At 27.4% G+C, this 26,757-nt stretch overlaps 1 protein-coding gene across 3 annotated transcripts in view; it reads left to right on the forward strand.

Moving 5' to 3' along the window:
- The window catches only part of LOC129974840 (nephrin-like), a 654,834-nt gene that overhangs the window by 559,448 nt on the left and 68,629 nt on the right, over positions 1 to 26,757 (forward strand). For all 3 annotated transcript variants that reach the window (XM_056087607.1, XM_056087606.1, XM_056087608.1), the window contains 2 exons: positions 4,820 to 4,844; positions 7,324 to 7,409. In XM_056087607.1, the coding sequence (XP_055943582.1) occupies positions 4,820 to 4,844; positions 7,324 to 7,409 (111 nt within the window). The remainder of the gene's footprint in view (positions 1 to 4,819; positions 4,845 to 7,323; positions 7,410 to 26,757) is intronic.

A 26,757-nucleotide genomic window follows, 5' to 3' on the forward strand; every position in this document is an offset into this window, starting at 1 on the left:
TTTTTTTCTAGTCATATTATGTTTAAATATTTTTAGGCCTGAAATTAGAATAAGAAAATGGCTCCATTTAGCTTATTAGATAAATTTAATTTGACTAATTTGGTTAATTAATAATTAAGTAGCAAATCAAGACACATCATTTTGTCTGAGATAAAGAACTGAAGCATCTAAGTTTCTGACTTACTAAAAAAATTTGTCAGAACTGATGCCAACTTACATAATTTCTTATAAAGATTGATACATTTGGTGGGAAGCATACTTCCCACTGCCCTAGAAAGGGTTAATATGAAGAGTATTATCTCTCTGTTTGGTTTTTGATAATCAATGATTGAATATAGAGCATTTTTTTTAATGTCATTGCATCTTATAATGTATTGTAGTTTTTAATTTTATATTTATGCATTAATTTGGAATGAAAACAGTAGCCATTATTCCATAAATATAATGCCATATGTTTATTTATTTTGGCATTTTTACTATCTAAAAATAAATGGATTGGCATTTTATCTTGAAAATATGTGAGTAATTTTTTGGTGCCATGGTTATTTTGAAATATGGTGAATAATAGTTCACGGATCAATCAGTTCTGATAGGTAAAACTATTATATTTGCATAATGTTTGCTTTTGAAAATTAGATTATGGAATAAATATAAAGTTTATGGAATAAATATTAAATTGAATGCATTTTTGAGTGAAATCCTAACTTGTAACTAAGATTTATCTGTTTATTTAACCCTTTGCACTCAAATGGGGATTCTCACTCAACATTCAAGATGGTGTATCATTTTGATGTTTATTTCTTTATTTTTCAATTTTCATTGTTAAAAATACCTACAGAATGGCAAAAAAAGGTAGATTAATTTTTCGGGGCAATTCAACTTAAAACCATTATATATATATATATATATATATATATATATATATATATAAACATTATTTTGGTTGAAGCAGAATAAAGGTTTGAAGCATTGAGGAGAAATTTCACATTTTTAATTTCGTTTTAATTTCTCTTTAATATCCATCTCGGGAGAGCAATTTATTTACAAGCAGACGCAGCACGGCACAAAAGCAGAAGTAAGAAAGAAGGGAAAAGGGACGAAACCAATGATCCCTAGCTTTATATAACATAGGATTTCCGGCCATGCGCCAATTGAATATATATTCTGACCTCTGACAAGGGCAACTGAGGTATCACTTTCATTTGAAACGTAGTTCTGATGGCACATTATTTTTACAAAATAATTAATTAAACCGAAAGTGGAAAGTGGAAAAGAGAATTTTTTAGAATGAAGTTACGATGGGCTAAATTGAAATAAAGTTTTGGAAATTAATTTAGATTAAATTAAGAGTTTAAAATATCATTATATATATTTATATAATATTAAGAACAATAAACAAACTCTTGTATTAAGTAAATAATTATGCATCGAATTACTTTTCTGAGTGCAAAGGGTTAATATATCTTAATTATAATCTCATGAAAAAAAATCTAAAAAGAGAAGTAAAAAAAAAAAAAAAAAACGCATTTAAAGTGATTCAAATGGGAATATCATTTACCCCACATCCTTTAAGATAGAAATAAAAATATTATTACAAAACAATCTTGGAGTAAAAAAAACATTACTTGGATACATTACTTTTTGACAGAATGTTTATTATTATTATTATTACCGTCTGCTAACATCGCATTTTTCCTAAATTCCTGCACTCGACATATATCCCAATTTCAAACAAATTCTTTTATCTTTATCGCTTTTGTTACATTACTTCACAAAAATTATTCAAACTACAGCAAAATGCAAACAACGGCCTTATTATCGGAACAAACGATAATAACTAGGAAAAAAATCATTCTAAGCTCCTTTGATACAAATCGTAGAGCTTCGCAAACATTTGTTTTCCTTATAACCAGATTTTATTCGGAAATTGCATTTTAAAAGAAATTGAATATCCTTCGGTTTCGTCACTCTGACTTTTATCGCTGTAAAAAAGCTCTGCTTAACTCTAAGAAATGAGTATGTAGGATCATTCGTTTATTTGTGAAAAGAAAGTTGTGAAAGAATTCTTAATGTCATATCCTTGCTTTTATATTGTTTTGTATATTTTAGTTTTCATCGAGTGTTTTATGCACCTAAATAAGGTTGTGCTTTTTGAGCTATAAATACATGAAATTTAATCATTTTTTATAAGATAATTTTTCTTAATGCACTAGTATTTTCTGAAATATACTTGTAGGCTACTGTCGACCAATACAGGATATATACATTGAAAATAAAATTAGTAAATAACGAATATTATAGGGAATATTTATAGGAAATATGTTAATGTTCTTTAAAATAATATAATTTTTTTTAATTAAATTTTATATCATTTTATCAAATGATTTGTTATGTAAGTAACTTATAATGTTTTATATTAATTGTTTTAATATATTGTAATATTTGGAGTAACCGATGTTGTTTGAATTTTAAAACTTCATAAAACTCCAAGAAAATAAATTTCTTCTGATATTGAAAGTTAGTAAAACAATATTACCTAATATTATTACCTGATTTGCGCGATATTATAACTTCACTTTTTTATTTGTCTTGTAAACTAAATAGATAAGAAACTTAATTCTTATATTTTAAGTTAAAAAAATCAAAAAAATCATGGGATTAAATATTTGATAAAACACAGTAGCAGTTTACATATAAATTTTTATTTCTGATGTAATATGGTTTTTTCTCATAATAAATGTAGAAAATCTGATATTAAGTTAATAAAACAACATGTAGAAATGTTTCAAAGCTCTTGCAATTTACAAAATAGAAAACTGTGTCCAGTCGCAACAAGCAACCAACTGCTTTTTTCCCAGAAATATTTGTTATAATTGTTTTCAGATAATTTGTTTAACTATAGATTCATGTCCATGATTCTGTCAAATTATTGATTTTAATGCCATGTTATTTGGATTCTCTTACTTATTCTATGTATTGTGTGCATGAGCCGCTTTAATGGTGTCAATCTTATAACATTGTAGCGCTATTAAAAATATGCCTTCTAAATTTCGAGATATTTTTAATTTCACTTTGCTATATGCTTCATAAACTTGGCAGAAATTGAACAAAATCCATCTTGAACTTTCAACAATTAAAAAACTCTTGTTATCAGATAGTTGATGAAACAGTGAAAACGGTTTTAATTTCAAGTCAAAAAATTATTTAAAAAAAAATTGGCGAAATTCAGCAAAAATTTGCATTAATATTAAATTGGCGTATTTAAAAAAGACATTTTTTTAAAATTTTGAAATGGTGTAAAAATTATTTTGGTACAATATTTTCAGTCGTTATAACAGAAAATGCCAAAATTTCGCCAAATTTTTAATTAAAATTTTTAAAATATAGCTCCAAGATGCATATTTCCATCCTCTAAATCCTTCTTCCATCCAATGTCTCAGGTTCGGTAGCTCAAGGTCAAACAGTATGGCCTGTAGATCGCCAATACACACATTCATCTTTATTATTAGTGTATAGATTACATGTCAATTGAGTCGCAAACTGTTTAACCCTTTTATATAAATATCTCTAAAATTTAATTACACTGCATGCCAAATTATGAGTTAAAATATAGAATTATCGAGTTATGATTGTTTACATTTTGATGTCGAAAATATTTTTAAAATGTTAAATTAAAATCAGATTAAATTAGGAATTTGCTTTATGTAATTATCTATCGTATCGTAAATACATTAATATGAATGCTAATATGTTTTCATCAAATAGGGACTATTCTTTTCATTATATGTAATAAAAAAATCAGCATAAAACTCAAAAATGTCGAGCTGACTGAGAAATAAAAAGGGAACGAAAAGATACTACACAAATAGATCTTTCATTAATTCACGTTCAAATTTTGCAGATGAGCTATGTATTTATTTCTTCAATGGTTTGGGTTTATCTTGTAATTTTGTAAACATTTTCTTGGAAATTTTTACTCCATTTTGACTGGTTCATTAGAGATATAAAAATAAAGAGATAACATATTTAGTTAATATCTCATTTTATCTTTTAAATTAGCGGCATATGTAAGCTTTTATAGATAATTAAAAGCTAGGAGAGCTCTTTATAATGATCTATAAAAGTCATTAACAGCTATTCAACCTCTGTATTTTTTATAACACTTAATTAATTTTCTTTTTATATCGCAGTAGAGCTTGAGAAAATGTTATATTAACATTTTTACTTTCCATTTTTGTTTTCGGCATACGATATGTGTTTGCATTCTCCAACTTGTTATTCAGCATTTCTTCTCTCATTTGAGAAAGATAATTACTTTAAATGACAATAAAACTAAAAAATATGTATTTTAAAACTTTATGCATATAGATTTTAATTTGCTAGCATAATATATTATCTGGGTAAAAAAACGTATATGTTTAGAATCTTGGTTTGTTTCAAAGTACATTAAATTCAATTATGCCCTAGCTATTTAAATGAATGTACATCTTTTTTTAATTTTGTAAAGAAATTTTCGCTTCCTTGAACTGGTTTTAGAAAAAAGACAACAACGCCCATTTTACACTTATTGCCATAATGTTTATTTTAATGGTAATTTAAAATTTTTTTTTAAATAATAAACACATATTCTGTGTGTGAGTTATTCAGAGGTATTTTTCTATTACTGCTTAGAATTAATGACAGTTCCTAAATTGCTTTTTTTTTTCGTAGTGAGAATTAAATGACGAGAATAGAGTATTTATCATAACTATATTTCATTTTTTTAAAGTTTTCTCTTTTCTTTCAAACTAAAGTTTTTATTTTTATATTTTTCTTTCAGATTCAGAGGAAACAAAACAAGAAAAGTAAGTGAATTACCACTATTTTAATTATTCTTCAAATATTTATTTTTTCTTTTTTGTATCTTTGGTGTGAAACAATGTGATACATATTTTTTATAACACAGTACACTCCTGAGTATCCGACTCGTTACTATCCGGCCTAGTTTTCCTTTATCGTAATTAAATAAGAGAGGCAAGGCGATCCATTGGCAACATTGCCTCGGCATTAGAAGTGGGCGCCTGTTACGATCCCCTACGTGTCGTGTGCAAAATACAAGTTGGGACAGGAAACGAGCAGTGTTCTGCTCGTTGTTCATTGTTTCATCAATGTGTAACAATTGTTGCCGCTGTTCCCGATGATAACTGCACGGGATTTGTAAATTGTTCTTGGGGTATGCTTAATGTTTTCTAAATTATAACACAGTGAAGTGTACTGAATTCATGTTGAAATGTGAACAGTTTATATTTTTTAACTTACTTTTTCTCTAATACATTTTTGCACTGCTGTATATAAATTACCAGTATAGAGCCTTCTATTTTAACTCGACATGTTACCGGCAAGTACTTTTATGTTTCACCGAGCCGCGGCCGAGTTCACATTCAGATAAATGGAGGGCTTAGTACTCAATAAGAAGTGAAGAAATTCATATTATAACAGTCAGTTATAAATTTTCATCTGTCAGGTATCAAATTTTTGTCCTCTGGTATTGGTAGGCAAAGAAATGAGTTCATAGAACCCCGGCTTATCTGGGTTTTTTATTATTGTTGTTGTTATCCGTCCTGTCCTTCCACCACATTAGGCCGAATACTCGAGAGTGTACTGTATTTGCTAAAAAATATAAGTTAATCGCATGATAAAATCTACAATATGTATTCATTATGTTTTGAATATATAAAGTATGAGTGGCCGTTATTTTTTTAACATTTAAAATGCAAATCGTGTATGCTAAAATCGTAGAAAACAATCTTATTGCATACAGTGCTATTTGAAAGTAATTGCTTCAGGTAAAAGCAGTAAATTATATTAAATGATTTATTTATATTTATAAAATTTATTACTTCGTAGAATTGCTTTAAAATTGACTTAAATGTAATTTAAAAGAATATTTTTCTGTAGAAAATTATGAGTTTAAGTGACAAAACAAAACATAACCTCTCTTTAATTAAATAACAAATTCTGGTTCAGGATTTTTTTTTTTTTTTTTTTTCGTTCAATAAAGATTCCCTAAAATATTTGTGACAGGAATGCACATAATTCAACAACTTATAGCATTCTGAATGATTTATTTTTTATTCATAAATTCTTCAAAACGCAATAATTCTGCTCAGTTATTAAATACGGACATTTAAATAAGGACATGACATTTATTTACTTTACAGTCAACATTACTCATACATTTTATTTTTTTATTGTAAAAATTCCAGTAGCGCCACAAATTGCATATTATTCCTATTTTTGAATATATGGACTGGTTAAAATTGATGTAAAAAAGAAAAAGGAAAAATGGTTTTGAACTGGAAAAAGTGATATAGTATTTCAATTATTTCTCAGAAGTTAATGTATCGTAAAAAGTAATTTAGGAAATAAATGAAGTAGTGTGATAATTTAAGGAGACTCCTAAATCTAAATTAGTAAAGGGATTTAATTGAATTAAGCTTATGCAATGGTTAAAATTTTAAATTTAACAATTTGTTAAAGTGACTTACGCCACTATTACTTTAACAGATTCAAATAAGAAATAATTCTAAAAATGATAAATATTTATATTTAAATAATTCTAGCGTATCATACTGAAAATGACAACAAATTTATACTAAATATAAGTGAATTGTATTAGTTTATAGCAAATAACAATGCTTTGTGAATTTCCAAATTACAGACGATATTTTTCTATACAAAGAACAAAAACAACATCGATGGAATCATTTGAATTACGAATCGTTTAAGCTGATTTTTATTAATATGCTAAGAAGTATATTAATAAAAATATTATTTATATTTTCAAATTCGCTACCGGCTGTCTGGAAACAAATTTAATAAAATCATTTATTAAATTTTAATATACTTCAGAAAATATTATATATAGTATAATAATATAAATAGTATATTAGGTATCCTAAAGGAATGAGCTAAAAATGATTTTTATAATAAATCGGTATTGCATTTCTTACAAATAATTCCCATAGATAAATCAGTTTTTGAATTATAAGTTGTTACATTAAGATATTTCCCTTTCCATTTCTAATAAGAATAAAGCACAATATTACATTGTCATTATATTGTGGAAAGGGAAAATATGATTTATATGACTTGTTATTACGAAAACCTTTATTAATGCATTTCTATAGGAACATTAATAAAGAGCATGCCTTAGTTCTCTTTAATAAGATATCATTACATTACATTGTATCATTTTCTTGAAGAAAACATCAACCTTTTACTTTATCTGTATTTTTCTGCTCAAAGAAACATGTAGAGAGTTTTTCTTCATTACCATTGCAGGTGCGAACTCCCAATACAGAATTATAAAGAAGAATCCATTGATTCAACAATAGAAAGTCCAGATGTCATTCCAGCAGACAGTCAAGGTAAAAAATCAATTTCCTTTCTACCATCTCTTCCTCATCAAGCAATGCTACCGCCATCTGGTGTCGGGAATAGACTAACGGAGATTCTTCTTCAAAACTCGTTTATTTCGTAAATGATGAAATAAACATAGAAGAATGTAATTTTAACCTTTGATAAAAAAAAAAAAAAAGGTTTATTGAAAGGAGAATTATTTTAGGGTGTTTTTCATTTCATTTTTATATTCGATAGTTCAAACCATTTTGATGCAAGACAATACTCGTCTCTTATACTTTGTATAATTCGATATCTGAACAAACAAATGCAATCAGTTTATTTTTTGCGATATATATATATATATATTAGAAATTCTGATTTTTTATATATGTAATGAAGTATATCGTCCGGAAAAGAATAGAAGATGTACCGAAAAGAAAGAAAAAACTGTATTGTTTTTAATATTTATCTAGGGGGATAAATGGTATATTTAACTATTTAAATTTGAATAATATAAAATTTCTAATCTCGTTTTGTAGAAACTTGCATCATTTCAAAATCTATTTTACTTTGCCAAGTCTATTTTTCAAGCTTCAAATTTATTTCAATATTTGGATTATAAATTTATTAGCATATATATAATATATATATATTTATGATTGCTCATTTTACAGGTCTTTTACTTTTGAATTAAACATAACGTTAGAGTTAATTGATATGAAAGTGATTTTACATAGTGATAAAAAAATAGCTGTTTGATTTTGTTTCAATTTACAGGATTTTTTTTATGCGCCACATAACATAAATATTAAATTTTTAAAAAAATTATTCGTAAATTTTGTATTTTTAAAATTAATTTTCTAAATAAGAGCGTGATATTTCCTGATATCGGATAAATTCCAATTAAAATATATTCAGCGTAACATACTAAAACCGTTAATAAGAAATGTTAAATTCTTTATCAAAAATATAATTAAAAAATCATCCATAGTGCTACATTTAAAATAAATTATTACGAGGTTCAATATTTGCTGTTTAGGTGTAAAAAAAATTGAACTATCTTAGCAGTTACTATATGTTGATGCCAATAAAAGTCAATATGCTACAAAGAAATTATTAATAACCAAATACAATTTATAAGTCTCTCTAGAGATAATATATTTGTATTTTTAAAAAAAAATACGTTCATCATTTGGAGATAAAAATCCGATTTATTTAAAAAATAAATAAACCGAAAATAATGTATTAAAAATGATCATTTTTCATTTTTGTCAGCTAATTAAATCCTTTAATGATGAAAATAATTAAGTTAATAATCCTTATTTACTTTCATTTCTAAAATTCATGGATAATGATGATTAGCAAGTAAATATTTTTTTTTCTATTTTATTTTAACAAGGAGAATCTTTTCAAAAACATGTGCAAAACGATAGTCTTTCCAAATAATTAATATTTTTCTCTAAAAGTTCCATTAATGTTTTTTTAGCTAAATTTCTATACGAAAATATTTGAGACTGATAAATGTTTTGTTTTTAATTCGTTTCATCTTATCTTTGAGAAAAAAGAAAACTAATTATAAATTTTTATACTTTTAATTATAATTAATTATGTATTAATCTTTAAAGTATTTAAGAAGTGCATTTATATTTTGAAGTAATAAAATTGAAGTTTCGAAACATGTGAAAATAAAAATAAATGGTTCTTCTAGAATAGAAAGTTTTGAGAAAATTACTTATTTTATGTATTTGAATATTTTTAAAAATAACAAAATGTTTAGTTGAAAATCTAAACATATAACACAAAAACAAAAAAAAGCTCAAAACCATTAGATTATTTTTTAATTTTTGATATAATTAATTATTCTTATATGAGACAACGAGAAAAAATCATATAATGTGGAAACATTTAAATTTTTGTACATTAAAATTATCTTAAAATTTAATGAAATTTTAACTTTATTTTCTTTAATATTAAAAAGAGGATTATACATATCTATATACTTATAATAAAGCTCAATGTGTGTGTGTGTGTGTGTGTGTGTGTGTGTGTGTGTGTTGGCGCTCTACAGGCCAGGTCATTTGACATACAGCTATCAAATTTGGTACATGTATACCTTAGAGGTCGGGAATGTGCACCTGGGGTCCCTTTTTTTGAAATTTTAATTAGAATTTTAATTATTAATTAAAAACTAACTTTTTTGTAATTAAAATGTATTTATGTTAGTTATATATTTTTTGTATATGCTTATAGTTTTAAGTACATCGTTTTTTAAGTAGTTTTTTTTAAACCTGTTTTAAACCGTCTATTTTAAACGATTCGCTTCATTTTCTTAGTGTTTGATGCATTTAAAAGTAAACATTGTTAATGAATCGATCTGCTCATGATGAATCTAAGAAAATTTTGTTGACAAATTCTTGAGATAATACGTAAATTGAAAAGGATATTCTTTAGTGCCCATAAAGTTTAAACGCTGAGTGACTCTATTTTCATTAATCAGATTATAAAAAAATTCTTTGTTTCAGTAAAAAATATTATTATATTAATTGCAGATTAATTCTTTCCACTTTAATTTAAAACATAAATTCTACGGGTGCTAACAGAAAATTAGAAAGATACATATTACGTTATGACTGAAGGCCTTTATAATATTATGAGTGACTTATATGACTATCAAAATTTGAAGTTTTAAAATATTTTGATGAAGAAGCTATTAAAGTAGGAATTGCATAAAATATTTAAATATAAAAATTTTAACGAGCATTAAGATTGGCAAACTGGTTGGTCGACAAATTCTTGAGATATTACATAAATTAAGATATTTTTTAGTTCCCATAAGGTTTAAATGCTCAGTGACTCTGTTTTCGTTAATCATGTTATTAAAAAAATTAACATTTAATGACGAACACGAACACACTGATATTCACCGTTACTCTGATTAGATATTATAAAATCTGAATAGATAAACATAAACGTGTAAACAGCTGTGCGCCGGTTTCTATGGCAACACAGCTGGAAAGGGAAAAGAAGTTTCCGAAGAAAATTCACGCATGCGCATTGTTCTGATTGTTGTCATGACAACCATTTTCAACAGACGATTTAAATTATTTTTAGGTGAGTTACATGCTTTTGTAAGTAAATTGTATTTATGTTAGTTATATATTTTTTGTATATGCTTATAGTTTTAAGTACATCGTTTTTTAAGTAGTTTTTTTTAAAACCTGTTTTCAATGATTTAAATTATTTTTAGGTTAGTTGCATGCTTTTGTAATTAAATTGTATTTATGTTAGTTATATTTTTGTATATGCTTATAGTTTTAAGTACATCGTTTTTAAGTAGTTTTTTTAAACCTGTTTTAGACCGATTATTTTAAACGATTCATTTTATTTTCTTAGTGTTTAATGCATTTAAAATGAAATATTGTTCATTAATCGATCTGTTCATGATAAATCTGCGAAAATTTTGTTGACAAATTCTTGAGATATTACATAAATTAAGAAAGATATTCTTTAATGCCCATAAAGTTTAAACGCTCAGTGACTCTATTATCAGTAATCATATTATTAAAAAAAAATACTTTGTTTCAGTAAAAAATATTATTATATTAATTGCAGATGAATCATTTACACTTTAATTTAAAGCATAAATTCTACGAGGGGTAACAGAAAATGAGAGAGATACATATCACGTTATGACTGAAGGCCTTTATAATATTATGAGTAAATTATATGACTATCAAAATTTGAAGTTTTAAAATATTTTGCTGAAGAATCTATTAAAGTTGGTATTGCATAAAATATTTAATTATTAAAATTTTAACGAACATTAAGATTGGCGAACCGGCTGGTCGCCAAAGGCGGCTAGTACTTATAATAAAGCTCAATGTGTGTGTGTGTGTGTGTGTTGGCGCTCTACAGGCCAGAGGTTGGGAATGTGCACCTGGGGTTTCTTTTTTCGAATTTTTAATTAGAATTTTAATTATTAATTAAAAACTAACTTTCCCGCCAAAAAAATCTTCCATTTTCCCCACCGCCAACTTTTCCGCCAAAAAAATCTTCCATTATCCCCAGCGCCAAACGAGAAAGGCTTCAGTTTTTTTTTTCTCCCAACAGTAATGAGGCTAGGCTTAAAATTTTTCGGCGGATTATTTCAATCGGTTCTGTTTATTTTCTTAATGTTTGATGCATTTAAAATTAAACATTGTTAATGAATCAATCTTTCAGATTCATTCTGAAGTACTTTTGAATTAAAATAAAACAGAATAAAGGAAATTAAAAATTTCTAATCCGCATAGCGTTACCCCAACTGGCGTAGAAAAAAATCACGTATTTGCGTTACGTAACCGGCGAAGAAAATTCACGCATGCGCATTCTGTTCTGATTGTTGCCATGACAACGTGATCAATGGATAATTTAAATTATTTTTGGGTTAGTTGCATGCTTTTGTAAATAAATTGTATTTATGTTAGTTATATATTTTTTGTATATGCTTATAGTTTTAAGTACATCGTTTTTTAAGTAGTTTTTTTAAAACCTGTTTTCAACCGTTTGTTTTAAACGATTCGTTTAATTTTCTTAGTGTTGGATGCATTTAAATTTAAACATTGTTAATGAATCGATCTGCTCATAATGAATCTAAGAAAATTTTGTTGACCAACTCTTGAGATATTACATAAATTAAAAAAGATATTCTTTAGTGCCCATAAAGTTTAAACGCTGAGTGACTTTATTTTCAGTAATCAGATTATAAAAAAATGCTTTGTTTCAGTAAAAAATATTATATATTAATTGAAGATAAATTCTTTCCACTTTAATTTAAAGCATAAATTCTACCGTTTTCAACCGTTTATTTTAAACGATCCGTTTTGTTTTCTTAGTGTTTGATGCATTTAAATTTAAAAATTGTTAATTAATCGATCTGCTCATAATGAATCTAAGAAAATTTTGTTGGCCAACTCTTGAGATATTACATAAATTTAAAAAGATATTCTTTAGTGCCCATAAAGTTTAAACGCTGAGTGACTCTATTTTCAGTAATCAGATTATAAAAAAATGCTTTGTTTCAGTAAAAAATATTATTATATTAATTGAAGATAAATTCTTTCCACTTTAATTTAAAGCATAAATTCTACGGGTGCTAACAGAAAATGAGAGAGATACATATTACGTTATGACTGAAGGCCTTTATAATATTATGAATGAATTATATGATAATCAAAATTTGAAGTTTTAAAATATTTTGATGAAGAAGCTATTAAAGTAGAAATTGCATAAAATATTTAATTATTAAAATTTTAACGAACATTAAGATTGGCGAACCGGCTGGTCGCCAAAGGCGGCTAGTATTTAATAAAAGAACTTAACCTTTTGTGGATATCATTTTGATAATTGCTGATATTCAAAAGCCAATTTGAAGTAAACAAAAGTCAATAACTGTGCCAGAATTCATATTATTGACTTTTTTCTAATTTCGTTATATATTTTTAAAATTTAGAATATAAAAATGTAAATTCAAGGGCAAACTAAAGGAAATAAATGTATAAGAAAAACAAATCAATATTTTTTTCAAAAATGCACACTGAATTTAAGAGTCAGCTAACCTTATGATTTAAATTTAAAATTAATGATGTCATTACTTAAATTTTTGATGGCATCTCCTTGATATGGAACATTATGATAAGATAAACTTGGTAGTAATCTTATTTTATTTTTCAAACAAAATCATAGCTTATGTAATTCAATTTCCATTTTGAAATATTTCCATATTTATTGAAAATGGTGTATTTGCTTGAACATTTTTATGCCTTTATGAATGTATAACAAAATATTGTTGATATTTCCATTTTTCTTTTTGAACTCACAATTGCCTATGTTGAATTATTACATAAAGCAGTTATTGAAAGCACTAACAAATTTCTTCAAAACATAACTTGTGGTTGAAATGCAAAATTGTTTCACGAAATTGGATAAAAGTTGAGTGAAAATTCTAAAAATACAAAAGAGTAATTTAGGAGCATGAAAAACTATTGTTATTTGTTTCTTACAAAAGTTGAGAATTTTCCCTAAATATTTTTGCTATAAACTTAAGAAAATTTAAATTGTGTATTCTGTACAACAATTAAAAAAATAGTAATAAGCTTTTATTGTAAAATAAATTTAATTAAATTTTTTTAATTAAATTCCTTTTTTAAATCCAATTAATTATTTCAATTCTTTATTTGTTGCTGTAAGAAAATCGTGATTTATTTATTTTTCTTACTGTCTGATTTAAAATATCAAATTAAAAAAAAGGGAACATTGTTAATGGTTATTTTTCACGTGTTTCATTACAACATTAATATTAAACGCTATGCTATTCTTTATGAATTTCGTTGCATTATAGCGGACGTAAAGCTTTAAACAACCTGAAATGAGAATCTGCAAGGAAAATTTAATATTGATAATAAAATTCATTCATTTCAAAATAAAGTGAGCAAAGGATGAAGATAATGACTCATGCACTTCTTGAAAACAATTGAAATGCATACTTAAGTATATTTAAGCAGAAATTCAATTACCGCACCGGAAACAATGTTAATACAGCTTTTTGAACGAATCATTTCACATAACTATTTTATAAATCATCTGACTGCATCATTAAATTGCATTTAACTAAAACATTCATTTAGAACTCATTAAACTTCAACAGTCAAACCTTTATAACACATATTAACAAAGCAGAAGTTAATGACAACAATATTTTCAGTTTAAAACTAACAGTATTCAAAGCAATAATGTAGATAAACAAAAATATGTATTATCAAAAACGTTTTAATTTTCCGGAATTTCAAATTTCTTCAAAAATAAGTAATAATAGGTCGCATAAAAACTTATTGTAAAAATGGATTTTAATAATACTTTCACTTTCCCGTATGAAGGAAATATTGCAATAGTCAAAAAGTTCAAACTCGAGATTTTTGAAGAATTTTTTTACATTTTAGATCTTCCTGCGCTTGAAAAAACATATTTTTGGCATTATGTCCTTCTATCTATGAAAAAGATAAATAAAAAGCACTTTGTGCCTGACGGCTTAAATTTGATATATTGTCTTTTCACCGAACCTGTAGATTTCTAACTAAATTAGAACAAACTCCATTCAGAGAAAGTCTGTCTGTCCAGCTATTCGATTACAATTTTAAACAATAACCATAAAATGAAGAGAGCTAGATACATTCACAGATTTACAGTACTAATACACAGATTTAAAATCTATAATGTATACTTCCTTCAAATTTGGTATCAAATCCAGCAAGAAGTTGACTGTCTTTCAGAAACCTTTAACGTGATAAAAACGTATTAATTTAAATGTATTCATAAACCACATACCGAATTGAATATAATTCAGTAGTTTATAATTCGGTAGTTTTCGGTAATAAATTTAGTTCTTTGTCAAATTTTGGTTTCAATCGTTTGGGAAAAACGCGTCTTTAACAAAAATTTGATTTTCGAGCCAAGAATTAATCGCCAAAACAGTCGCACAGTTACAGCCAAGAGACACTCGAAAAATTCAGTACAAATGCTGAATTCGCACCCATGGTAATATTTCGTGACTTTTGTACGCCAATGTCATGCTAAGCTCTGAATGACACAGTTATTAAAAAATGTGCGAGAAATTTTTTGGGAGGGACCCTTTCCGTTTAATTTAACTATGGTCCATGTTATAATTTGCAAGTTGTAATTAACTAAATCAAATCCAACCAGAAAATGTATAATCTGCTAGTGAATAATTCTGAGCGCAATGCAGAAAATTCTCAGAAAATCGGTAGCAACATCAAGAACTCAATTCTCAGCGATTCTCAGTATTTATCTATCCTCAAATAGCAAATAAAAACTGATGGTGATTTGAAAAATGCTGAAGAGTCAAAATTTATTTTCCTATATTTTTCTTATATTTCCTATTTAGTCCTATATTTTCAGCAATACTATTTCTACTCCAAGACCAAATCTCCTCTACGGCATATTGCTGTAACATAGAATACAGCTCCATAACGCGTTTCTGTACTTGTGGCTATGCCCTTCTAATAACAAATCGATATCCTTCCCATCCACTTCTAGCCCCATACTCTTATACAGTGACAAAATCTCGTCAATTAAGGTTAGACAGGTTCTTCTCATCTTGACCTAGGAGTTGCGTTCGGCAACGCTATCCGGCAAAAACTTCTTCTATGTACATATAAGAATTCTGTTCAAACAAGAGCTCCATACAAACTGATACAGGCCATTTCAGCGTGTGATATCATAACTTCTCGCCACTCGCTCTGCGGAACATCGTTCGTTAAGCGATTTACTTGTTTGCATTTTGTTTTACTAGACAGTTGTGAATCGCTCTATAAGCGAGAATTGGCTTTAATTTAATGAAATAATTCATGGCGATAAAAATGATTTTTAAACTGTTTTTTAAATCGTGCATCTTTGTTAAAGAAAATTTTAAAAATATATATTTATGTTTATGCAAATGTTGCATAAATATACATAATGATTTGAAACAATGTAAAATTTTTGTTCGCGGTATAATTAGAATTAATAAAATGGCTCCCCTGCTAATTCATTGTAAAATTTATTGCATAGATTTTGAATTGCATAGGGGCATTCACTATTGGCCAGACAAAAAAAAAATGTTTTTCAAAATAAATGTATTAATAACTTTGATTCATATTAATGATACTATGATGATGATTTCCATTTATTATGAAAGTTTTTGTATTAATAATCCATTCCTGTTCTGTAGCATAATCGTAGTGCAGAACACAACATTTATATCTTTAAAAATGTCGTTCAAAAACAAATTATTAGATGAAACATTTATTTAAACATACAAACCAGTTATTTTCATATACTTTTCTTTTCTAAAACACATTCATCCCTTATATTTCACTAATATTTCTTAGCCCTTTTAATTATCCAGTATATGAATGTAAAATAATGAGGAAATTGTGGAGTTATTATTAAAATAGAATTGCTTTTTTAAGGACTTTTAAATAATTCTAATCGTTAAATGCGGATCTCTTTCCAACGATTTATACGTTTCAAGGGATATTACTAAATTTACCAGGAGTTATTGCTACTACTTAAAACAGAAGAAAAATTTAGCATAAATACTCTTACTAAAAAGTTTTGTAAAAAGAATTACTTTTTGAAGTATCAGAAAGCTATTATGGGCGATTTTCTTCAAGAGCTCTTTGAACCACTTTTTCTGCTTCCCATTCCCTTTTTTTATATAAAACGTTTAACAAAGTAAAAGAACATAACGTGAAATGAAAGAAAAGCAAATTGCTTTGCGAGGTAGAATACAAAATCCCAACATCGATATGCAAAACAAGAAGACGATAAAACGGACTTAATTCGCACCAGGATCCTTTACAGAACATCAGAATAAACCGACTTAAGATCGTTTGCATTCCAGGAAACTTTATCCATTCAAGTTTTTCCCCCTTCAAATAGTTCTCTTCTTTTTCTTATATTTTTCTGCCCCCTACAACTTCATTTTTTAAAGTGCATAGACTGTAATTGAGGAAAGGAATGTTTTCTTCTAGAAATGTCCCTTTAAAATGGCGATCATTCGATCAGCAGTTTTTTCAGAAACTTTTCGAACACGCAAAGGATTGTTCCAATGTTCCAAAGAGGGAAACTATCGGCTGCCAACGACAGATTAATGAGTGGCAACGAATGTTGTTGCTGTTGTAACACCGCAAGTATTAATCTTCCATCTTTGTTAAGAAATGTTCTAAAGAAGGTAGTATTCATAATTTGAAAGATGTCTTTCTTTTTGAGGAAAAATTGGAGTAGTCTTATTTATTAAATGAAAAACAGATTCATTAATTTCTGAAATATTAATGATTATCTTACATAAAAACATCTTGATAGATAGAAGTTTGCAAATATAGATTGCTCAATCACAATACTTATAATAATAATAATAAGTAGATAAGTGTAGCTCTAACATTGCGTAAACTGATGCGCATTTTTATTCAGATTTTAAAGTATATTTACTAATCGAATGAAGGGCATATTGAAGATAAAATCTTTAAATGTTTTCATATGAACGAGTTTTGCAAAATTTCTTATGAAAACTTGAAAAATTTTATTAATGAAAGAAACTTAAGCAGTTGAACCTGATACATAAGCTCTTGAACCTGATACATAAGCTCTCGAACCTGATGCATAAGCTCTCGAACCTGATGCATAAGCTCTCGAACCTGATGCATAACCTCTTGAACCTGATACATAAGCAGTTGAACCTGATAAATAAGCACTTGAACCTAAAAAATAAAAGCACTTGAACCTGATAAATAAGCATTTGAATGTAAATAATAAAAGCACTTGGACCTTATAAATAAGCACTTGAACCTGATAAATAAGCATTTGAATGTAAATAATAAAAGCACTTGGACCTTATAAATAAGCACTTGAACCTAAAGAATGAAAGCACTTGAACTTAAAGAATGAAAGCACTTGAACTTAAAGAATGAAAGCACTTGAACCTAAAGAATGAAAGCACTTGAGCCTAAATAATAAAAGCACTTGAACCTGATAAATAAGCATTTGAACCTGATAAATAAGCATTTGAACCTAAATAATAAAAGCACTTGAACCTGATAAATAAGGACTTGAATCTAAATAATAAAAGCACTTGAACCTGATAACCTAAATAATAAAAGTATTTGAATCTTCTTCTACATCAATGAATTTTAAACTGTCTGTCTCAACATTAAAGATGTTTGAGTTTCTTGCAATGTTTGGAACGAAAAAATTATAACATATTTTCGGCTCCAAAAATAATTTATAAGAAATATATATTAATTCATTTTTTAACTATAATAATATTTTCTTAGATTTCACCATATCATTTCATTACATGTTACTGAGGGAGGGGACTAGAAAACAAGAAGAAAAAAAAACAATTTCCAAAAGAAAAAAGGATTTTTAAAAAATCACAAGTTAAAGTTAAATACAAATACCTAAAACTACCGAATGGGATACCGATATAAGGAAGGGAATTATAATAAAACCTTTAGTATACATTTTCAAATTCTTATTTATGAATTTTGTTATCATGTAAGACAGCGTTTCTCAACCTTTCAGTATTTGCGGCCCAGGTTTCAATCATAATTTCCATCGCGCCAACCGCTTACAATAAAATGTATACAATAATAATGTATATTGAGTATTTTGGATTCTGTTGTTAAATTATTTTTAACTAACTGCCAAAACAAGAGTAAAAGCGAGACAACGTTAGCGAGAAACCACATCTTGCATTTTGGACAAGCCGGCGGTAAACAGATGAAGCGAATGAAAGCGGGGAAAATTTTAATATTATATTTGAAATGATAGCCAAACAGGGAGATAACGTTAAAAGAATATAAAAGTAAAAAAGTTTGTTTATGAAAGTTAATCTAGACGAGGTCAGCTAAATTTAGAAACTGGGAATACATTTTTTTTCGAATAATAAAAGCAATAAAACAGAAATAAAAGCAATAAAACAAAAGTGAAAAAATAAGCAATGTTTGTGTAAGGGAATCCACACGACCGACGCCGCCTCGAGTTTGCGCAGTGCAAATATTTTCTCATACGAATAAAGAAAATGTTCGATAAAGCAAGTTTCAATTCCAGCCAGTCTCATTCGAGTCGATCCTTTTATCGTTATCGAATCTATAGTGAATGTGTATGCTATATATGTTTTCGTGTTAATTGCAATTCACCATATTAAATATCCACTGCAGTAGATTTATGCAGACTCATGGATAAATTTTTAAGCCGAAGTAAGTAAGCATTAGACGATAGTCAAGCATCAACAAGTACACAGACGAGCGTGGTTCCGAAAATAAAATCAAGAAAATATTCTCAAGAATACTTAAATTTTGGGTTTACCAGTGCTGAAGTAAATGAAGAAGAAAGGCCCCTGTGTATCATTTGCTCAAAAATGTTGGCCGCAAATAGCATGAAACCTAATAAACTTAAACGACATTTTGAAACGATTCATAGTGAGTACGTCAATAAACCTAGTGAATTCTTCGAATTAAAATTAAAATCATATAAAAAGCAAATATCATTTTTAAAGAGACTTTGTCTGTGAATAAAAAAGCTTTAATTGCACCTTACAAAGTTCATACACAATAACCAGATGTAAAAAAAAACCTCACACCATTGGTGAAGAGCTTATTTTGCCAGCAGTAATTGTAGTCCATACTTCTTTCAAATGATACTGTTGCTCGTCGAATTGGCGATATAGCCGAAGATGTACAGTGTCAGCTTTTCTCGAAGTTGTGTGACACAGGGAAGCTTTGGCTTCGAAAGCAATGAGTCCTGGTCTGAATATTGTGTTAACTACGGTTGTAACCGTAGTAAATTCTATATAAATGAGACCCCTGAAATCGAGAATCTTTTTTGCACTTTGTAAAGATATGGGTTTCAATACATTCAGCATTACTATTTTATTGCGAGGCAAGATGGTCATCATATGGGAAATTTTTGCAACTTGTTTATGAATAAAGAGAACAAATCACCAATTTCTTAGCAGAAGAAAACAGACCGAAGGCAGAGAATTTTCGCGATGTTTATTTGTGATGAAATTGAGGTACATGGTCGACAGATTCGAGAAATTAAATAACTTGAATCTTCAACTTCAAGGAGCAAATACACATACGTATGTTGGATACGAGTGATAAAGTTAATGCTTTTTGTAGAAAATTGGAATTGTGTAGCAGAAATTTAAAGCAAAAAACCTAACAATGTTTGCAAATGTGAATGATTGTACTAAAACTTACAAGGCTGAAGAAGAACATGTAAAAGTGGTTTTGTAACCATTGAAAATCTTTTAGCCATGCTGGTAAAGAATTTTAAAAAAAGTATTTTCTTGTTGACGACAAACTGATAACAAGTTACGAGTGGGTTAGGGGTCCATTTCATAAAACTCCCGAAGGACTCTCAATTCATGAGAAAGAAAAATTCATAGACTTCACGATAAGTGGCGGAACTAAAAGACAATTTTGTAATAAATCGCTATTTGTATTTTGGGCAGGAGTAAGGATGATTTTTCTGCACTAAAAACAAGGGCATTTTACATTCTATTACCATTTTCAACATCCAACTTTTGTGAAACTGGATTTTCTGCTGTGGCGTCTTTGAAGACAAAATATAGAAACAGAACTGAAAGTGGCTATTTCTAATATCAAGCCTTCCTTCGAAAAACTTTGCTTTGCAAGACAGGCCCAAGAAAGTCACTAATAATTATTAAATTTGTTTTTAATTTATTATGCTTTGATTAAGTAAGTTTTTATTTAGTAAGTTGTTTTACTTTAATAAGTTATAAAATATATCGAAATGAATTTTTTTTGTATATGTATGTGTGCTTTCCTTTCAGTCAGTTAATCAATTTTTGAAAATAATATTTTCTCTTGGATATTCTCGCGGCGCCTCCCTAGGGGGGCGCGCCCCACAGGTTGAGAATCACTGATGTAAGATATCTCATATTTCTGTGGAAATTTTTTTTCTTGTGTACGATAATTTATATGATGATGATTTTTACTATATTAATATGATAATCTTCACAACTATTTCTTTTCAAGTGACATTTCGTTCTTATTTCAACGAATTAAAATAATTAAATTTTATTTTGACGCTACAAGTCCCACTGTTGCAATAAAATTAGGCTAATTTCCTTTTTGATCAAGTATTTAGTAATATAGTATTGTTTAGTTTATAACTGATAACATTCTTCTATAAATGCATATTAAAAACTACTTTTTATTCGATCATCATTTCTTGTTTCAACCTTTTGTTTACATATGAAAAAGAGTTCCAGAAGGAGAAATATCGTTTGCAAACGAGAGATTAAGGATTGACACAGCATGGTCTGAGAATCATATTAATCTTTAATTTGCTTCTTCGGCACATATTCTACAGACGAGGATATAAGTCCAAATAGGCTTTTTTTGTTTAAAAGTACGAGTAATTTTGTTAATTAAATGAAGAAAATCTTCGTGCATTTCTGAAATATTAATGATACTCCTGATAAAATATCTCCATAAGGAAGAAATAGGCAGTTTCAAAATACATAGCAATTTTTTGTCACAAAAACCTACGAATTCTTAATAAGAAAAGTAAATTAATGGATGGAAAATCTCGAAAAAAAAATTAGGAAATGTTTTTTAAGGATGCATAAATTATTGAAGAATAAATTTTGAGGTAAGAATTTTTGAATATTCAACTTAAACCTTCATCAAAATTACTTCACATATGGAAGATAATATTCCGGTTAAGTGATTGGTTCCTGTTTCCCTTATGGTTATGGCATTTTTGTGTGTTCGAGTTACTTCTATTCCAATGTCGGCACTTATCTCGTATGACAGAGGTTTACCTCGGCTAATGAGTGCCATTCAAGCTTATTCTTCGTCCCCACTACCTTGTTGTTGCGAAGATGATCTTTCAATTACCCCTGACAATGGGTAGGTTGGGTAATGCCCAAATGGGTTTTTGAAAATGAACATTAGAACAACATTGTTATCTCAAATTATATGTATCTTATCTAGTATAACAAATCATACCTGGCATCGAAAGTTCTCAAAAACTAATCTTTTTTAAATTATTTTAAAAGACCACAGAAAGCTACTATGTTTTCCACAAGTAATCCAATTTTTTTTTTTCTAAAATAATGATATAAAATTTTACAAAACATTGCAAATAGCAATTCGGAAGCAAATAATTAAACTTATTTAAAATATCTAAAAATTTTATTTCATATGAAATGTAAATTCAAAGTTAAAATATTTTCTATATACTGAAGAATACTTTTTAATAATGTAATGTAACTAATTAATTATTGAAGCCTTCTCTGAAATGTCGCATAGTATTTTCTAACAAAATTTGATTTTTTATAGAGTACGAATTCTTTATATATTTTCCCTTATATGTATGTAAATATAATTAATACTTCAGAAAAGAAAAAGAAAAACACTGTTTTAAATAAAAATTGATTAGAAGAACTTCTGTTATGGTTTTTGTTTATAATTTATTTTTACGAAATTCTAAAAAATGCTCGTAACATTTTTGAAAATATCCTGAAATCGCGGTGGATTTTACATTATATTTTTTATGTAATTTTAATAAATTTTAATAAAATATTCATTTTGCTAAAGAAGTTGAAAATATAACATTATGTCAGAAGGTACTTTTAAATATAAGAATTATTTAAAAATCAGAATTTAAAACGAAACCAATGGTATTTCTACTAAGAATCATTCAAACTTTTATAAAAAATATATTTTTATGTGTCCCATTGAAAATTTTTATTTATGCTGACTTCTAAATTTAAAAAAAAAAAAATTCTTAAAATAATTTTTTTCTAAAAATATATTATTGCTAAACAATAACAATGAAAAGATTTGGAATAAAAAGTTCTGTTAAATGAAGTCTTAAGTATCCTGTTTTAAAATATTTTTCCCTTTGAAGAAAAGTTCCATTTCCTATCTAAAGATGGCGCTGTTGTTTTAGTAGGCAATATTATATTTATGAGTTGGTAATTAGGATTAAGTCTAATATTGACAAATTCATACTACTATAAATACCATATATCTGAAAGAAATTGCATGAGGTAAAGTACGAGCAATTTCTCTGTTTTAGTTTCAGAAACAAATCCTCTTATTTAACATTTGTCTAATAGGCTTTCTAATTCTAAAAAGCAAATTTCTCCCTCTGAATTAGAGCAAAAACCATCATGAAAATAGAAACTGCTGCTGAATTGATTCATCGTAGGTGCTCAAATGTCATGTTACAAAGTTTATTGCATTTCAGGAACAAATAATAACCAGTAACAATAGAATAACTATTAGGTTCATCCGTAAAGTGCTCTTATAAGTATCATTTTTTAAAACCTTTTTTCCCTTAGAAGAAAAGTTATATTTCTTTTCTAAAGATGGTGCTTTCATTTTAGTAAGCAACATAATATTTATGAGTTGGTAATCCGGATTACGTCTAATTCTAACAAATTAATACTACTATAAATGCTATATATCCGATAGAAATTGCATTAGATAAAGCATGAGTAATTTTTCTATTTTAGTTTCGGTAGTAAATATCCTCCTGTTTAACATTTGTCTAATAGGCTTTCTGATTCAGAAAAGTAACTTCTCTCTGAATTAGTGCAAAAAGCATCAATCAAACAGAAGTTACTGTCATATTGATTCTCCGTTAGTACTCAAGTGCAGTATTACAAAGTTTATTGTATTTCAGGAATAAGCAATAACAATAGAATAACTATTAGGTTCATCCGTAAAAGTGCTATTATAAATATCCTTTTTTACATCGTTTTTTTTTCCCTTAGAAGAAAAGTTCCATTTCCTATCTAAAGATGGCGCTGTTCTTTTAGTAGGCAAAATAATATTTAAGGTGGTAATCTGGATTAAGTTTAATATTGACAAATTCATACTATCATAAATACCATATATCTGATAGAAATTGCAATACATAAAACATGTGTAATTTTTCTATTTTAATTTCAGAAAAAAAATATCCTCTTATTTAACATTTGTCTTATAGGCTTTCTAATTCCAAAAAGTAATTTCCTCTCGCTGAATTAGTGCAAAAAACATCTTGGAAATAGAAGCAACTGCAAAATTGATTCTCTGTAAGTGCTGAGATGCAATATTACAAAGTTTATTGCATTTCAGGAACAAACAATAAGCAGTAACAATAGTTCATCCGTAAGTTCATCCGTAACAAATCAAGTAGTTAATAGCAGCGATAAATTTGTTTTGACAAATAGAGTGTGTATTTATTACACCACTTAACTCTTATATGGAGGAAGGCAGAGGTCGTAAATGGAAAGTATATTAGCCAAAATTATGATAAAGGTCATGGCTGCTAGTTTATTAATGGGAAGCAATTTTTAGTTTCAACAGACTCTTAATAAATCACAAAATTGGAGCTTCCAGAACAAAATAAGCTTTAATGAGGGTTATGAGTTCGCAATTTATAAATTATTTCAAATGGAATATTTTCAAAGAGTTGTAATAGAGTACAGAAACAGAAGGAGGTGAAATATCTTTAACCCTTTGGACTCCAATGATGCCTCATACTCACCATTCAAGACGGTGCGCCATTTGACATTGTATTTTTTTGTTTAATTTCAATTATTTAAAATACCTACAGTGTGGTAAAAAAATGTAGATTAATTTTTCAAGGAAAGCAATTTTATGTATTTATTTTTCGGAACAATAAACAAGCCCTAGTATTAGGTGAATAATTATGCATCGGATAACTTTTCGAAGAGTAAAAGGTAAATTATTTGAGTTTAAATATTTCTAAAAAATTAATTAATATGAGAAATAATTATGATTCACAACACAAATTCTTGATAAAAAAGGATTCCAAAATTCGAAGCTTTTAATTAATCTTTATTTTTTATTCCTTTTCTATAATGAAAATCGGCGATTTTAAAACATTGTTATTTAAAATTACAAACGGTGATATTTATCTCTTTTCTATACAAAGCAGAAAAATTATTTTAGAATTTATGAACAATATTTATCTACAAATGCATTCTTGTTTTTTAAAATTAAACTAAGTTTTTTTATTTAATTGATTTAAAAAAACACTTGTTCTGCATTCAGTGTTATGTGAATTAATCCGTAAATAAATCGGCAAAGATAATATTAAAGCTGGAATGGATTTTTGAAGCAAATATATGCATTAAATCCTTTTCATTTTGTGGACACCATGGTATGTATGCAGGATATTTCAATGAATGTTTTTAAAATATATAATATCATCTTATTAAAAAGAAAAATATATTCGTTTAATGCAGCAGATGGGAGAATATTAAATTAGATTTAGCATAGATTTCTAAAAATAAAAAAATGGATAAAAGTGTAGCATGTTACTATTGTTATTTTAGTGTTATTTTTATATGTAATAAAATCGTAGCATTTTACTATTGCTTTTTTGCCGAATGTTTGAAATTAGCAATTTTATAATTGCCATTACAAATGCCAATCAAACTGAAAACTGTAAACCTGCATTAGTTTTTTTTTAAATGCTAGATTTAATTGAAAAGTATCAGCCAATGAATTACTTCATTACCTAGTTTTGAAATTTCATACATTAAGCATGAGTGGAAATATAAATCAGTTATTGATTAAGAAAATATATTTTCAAATTTTTCTGACTAAATTCTTTACAATAACTATTCATGAACAACAACAGCATGCTGAGTAACAATAGGAAACCAATTATAATTCGTATGTTATATAACTTGCATATAGCTTAAACAACATTGAATTGCTATGTAAATTTGATATAACTCTAATTCATAGATAAACATGCTATTTATAACAAATTAATTGATTTTGGAAAAATACAATCAGCTTCATTTCAAAATATTTGAAATACAGATATTTTCTGAAGATATAGCAAAAAAAGTTGGTTTCCTACTTGAATAACTTAGTCCATTTTTACTTTATTACTTTCGATATGCATTAACTCTTTGATAAATTGTGTAAATATAATAATTAACTCTTTCATAAGTGCAATTATAAGAGATTTTCTAGCGAAATATTTTCATATATGAGAAGATATATCAAATTCTCTGAGAGAAAGGCTTATTTACTAAATGAAAGAGAGACTCAAGCATGCAAGCAATGAGTCTACGATTGGGTCAATGTATGTCTTTGTTTTTAATTAGATACATTGGTCTAACTTATAAATTTAGTAAAGTTCTTACGCATAACATGAAACGCATTTATATTAGAAGCAATGTTTCCATAAACAAATTTAAGAATAAATAATTACTTATCAATCTATTTGTAAATTCTTGTTCTTCAAGAATACCTTTGCATTATGCTGCTTAATTAGACAAAGGAAGTTCACGTAAGTTGTGGTCAGTGTAAATATTATTTATAATGATTTTAAGGCTTTTTAAAAAAATAATTTCATCGGATTAGAATATTTGTAATAATTTGAATTTAAATATTATTTATAATAATTAAAGCATGAAAATGTTAATTCTTTTATTCAACTATCCATATTACACGCACGCACGCACGCACACACACACACACACACACGCACACACGCACACGCACACGCACACACATACACATACACATACACACACACACACACACACACACACACACACACACACACACAAATGTGAACATTGAGTAAGAAATAAAAAGCCTTGCATGCTAGTGGTGTACAATAGTTTTCAAATATTTACCCTTTGCCTGAATTTGGCATTTTTACTGAATCCATCGCGTTATCTTTGGTGAATTATTTGGCGATTTCCTTGGCATGCAGTTAATAGTTAAAATATTTAATATGGAAATTGTATTTGTGTCTTAG

Source organism: Argiope bruennichi, chromosome 7, assembly GCF_947563725.1.
Source record: "Argiope bruennichi chromosome 7, qqArgBrue1.1, whole genome shotgun sequence".
Taxonomy (NCBI): Eukaryota; Metazoa; Arthropoda; class Arachnida; order Araneae; family Araneidae; genus Argiope; species Argiope bruennichi.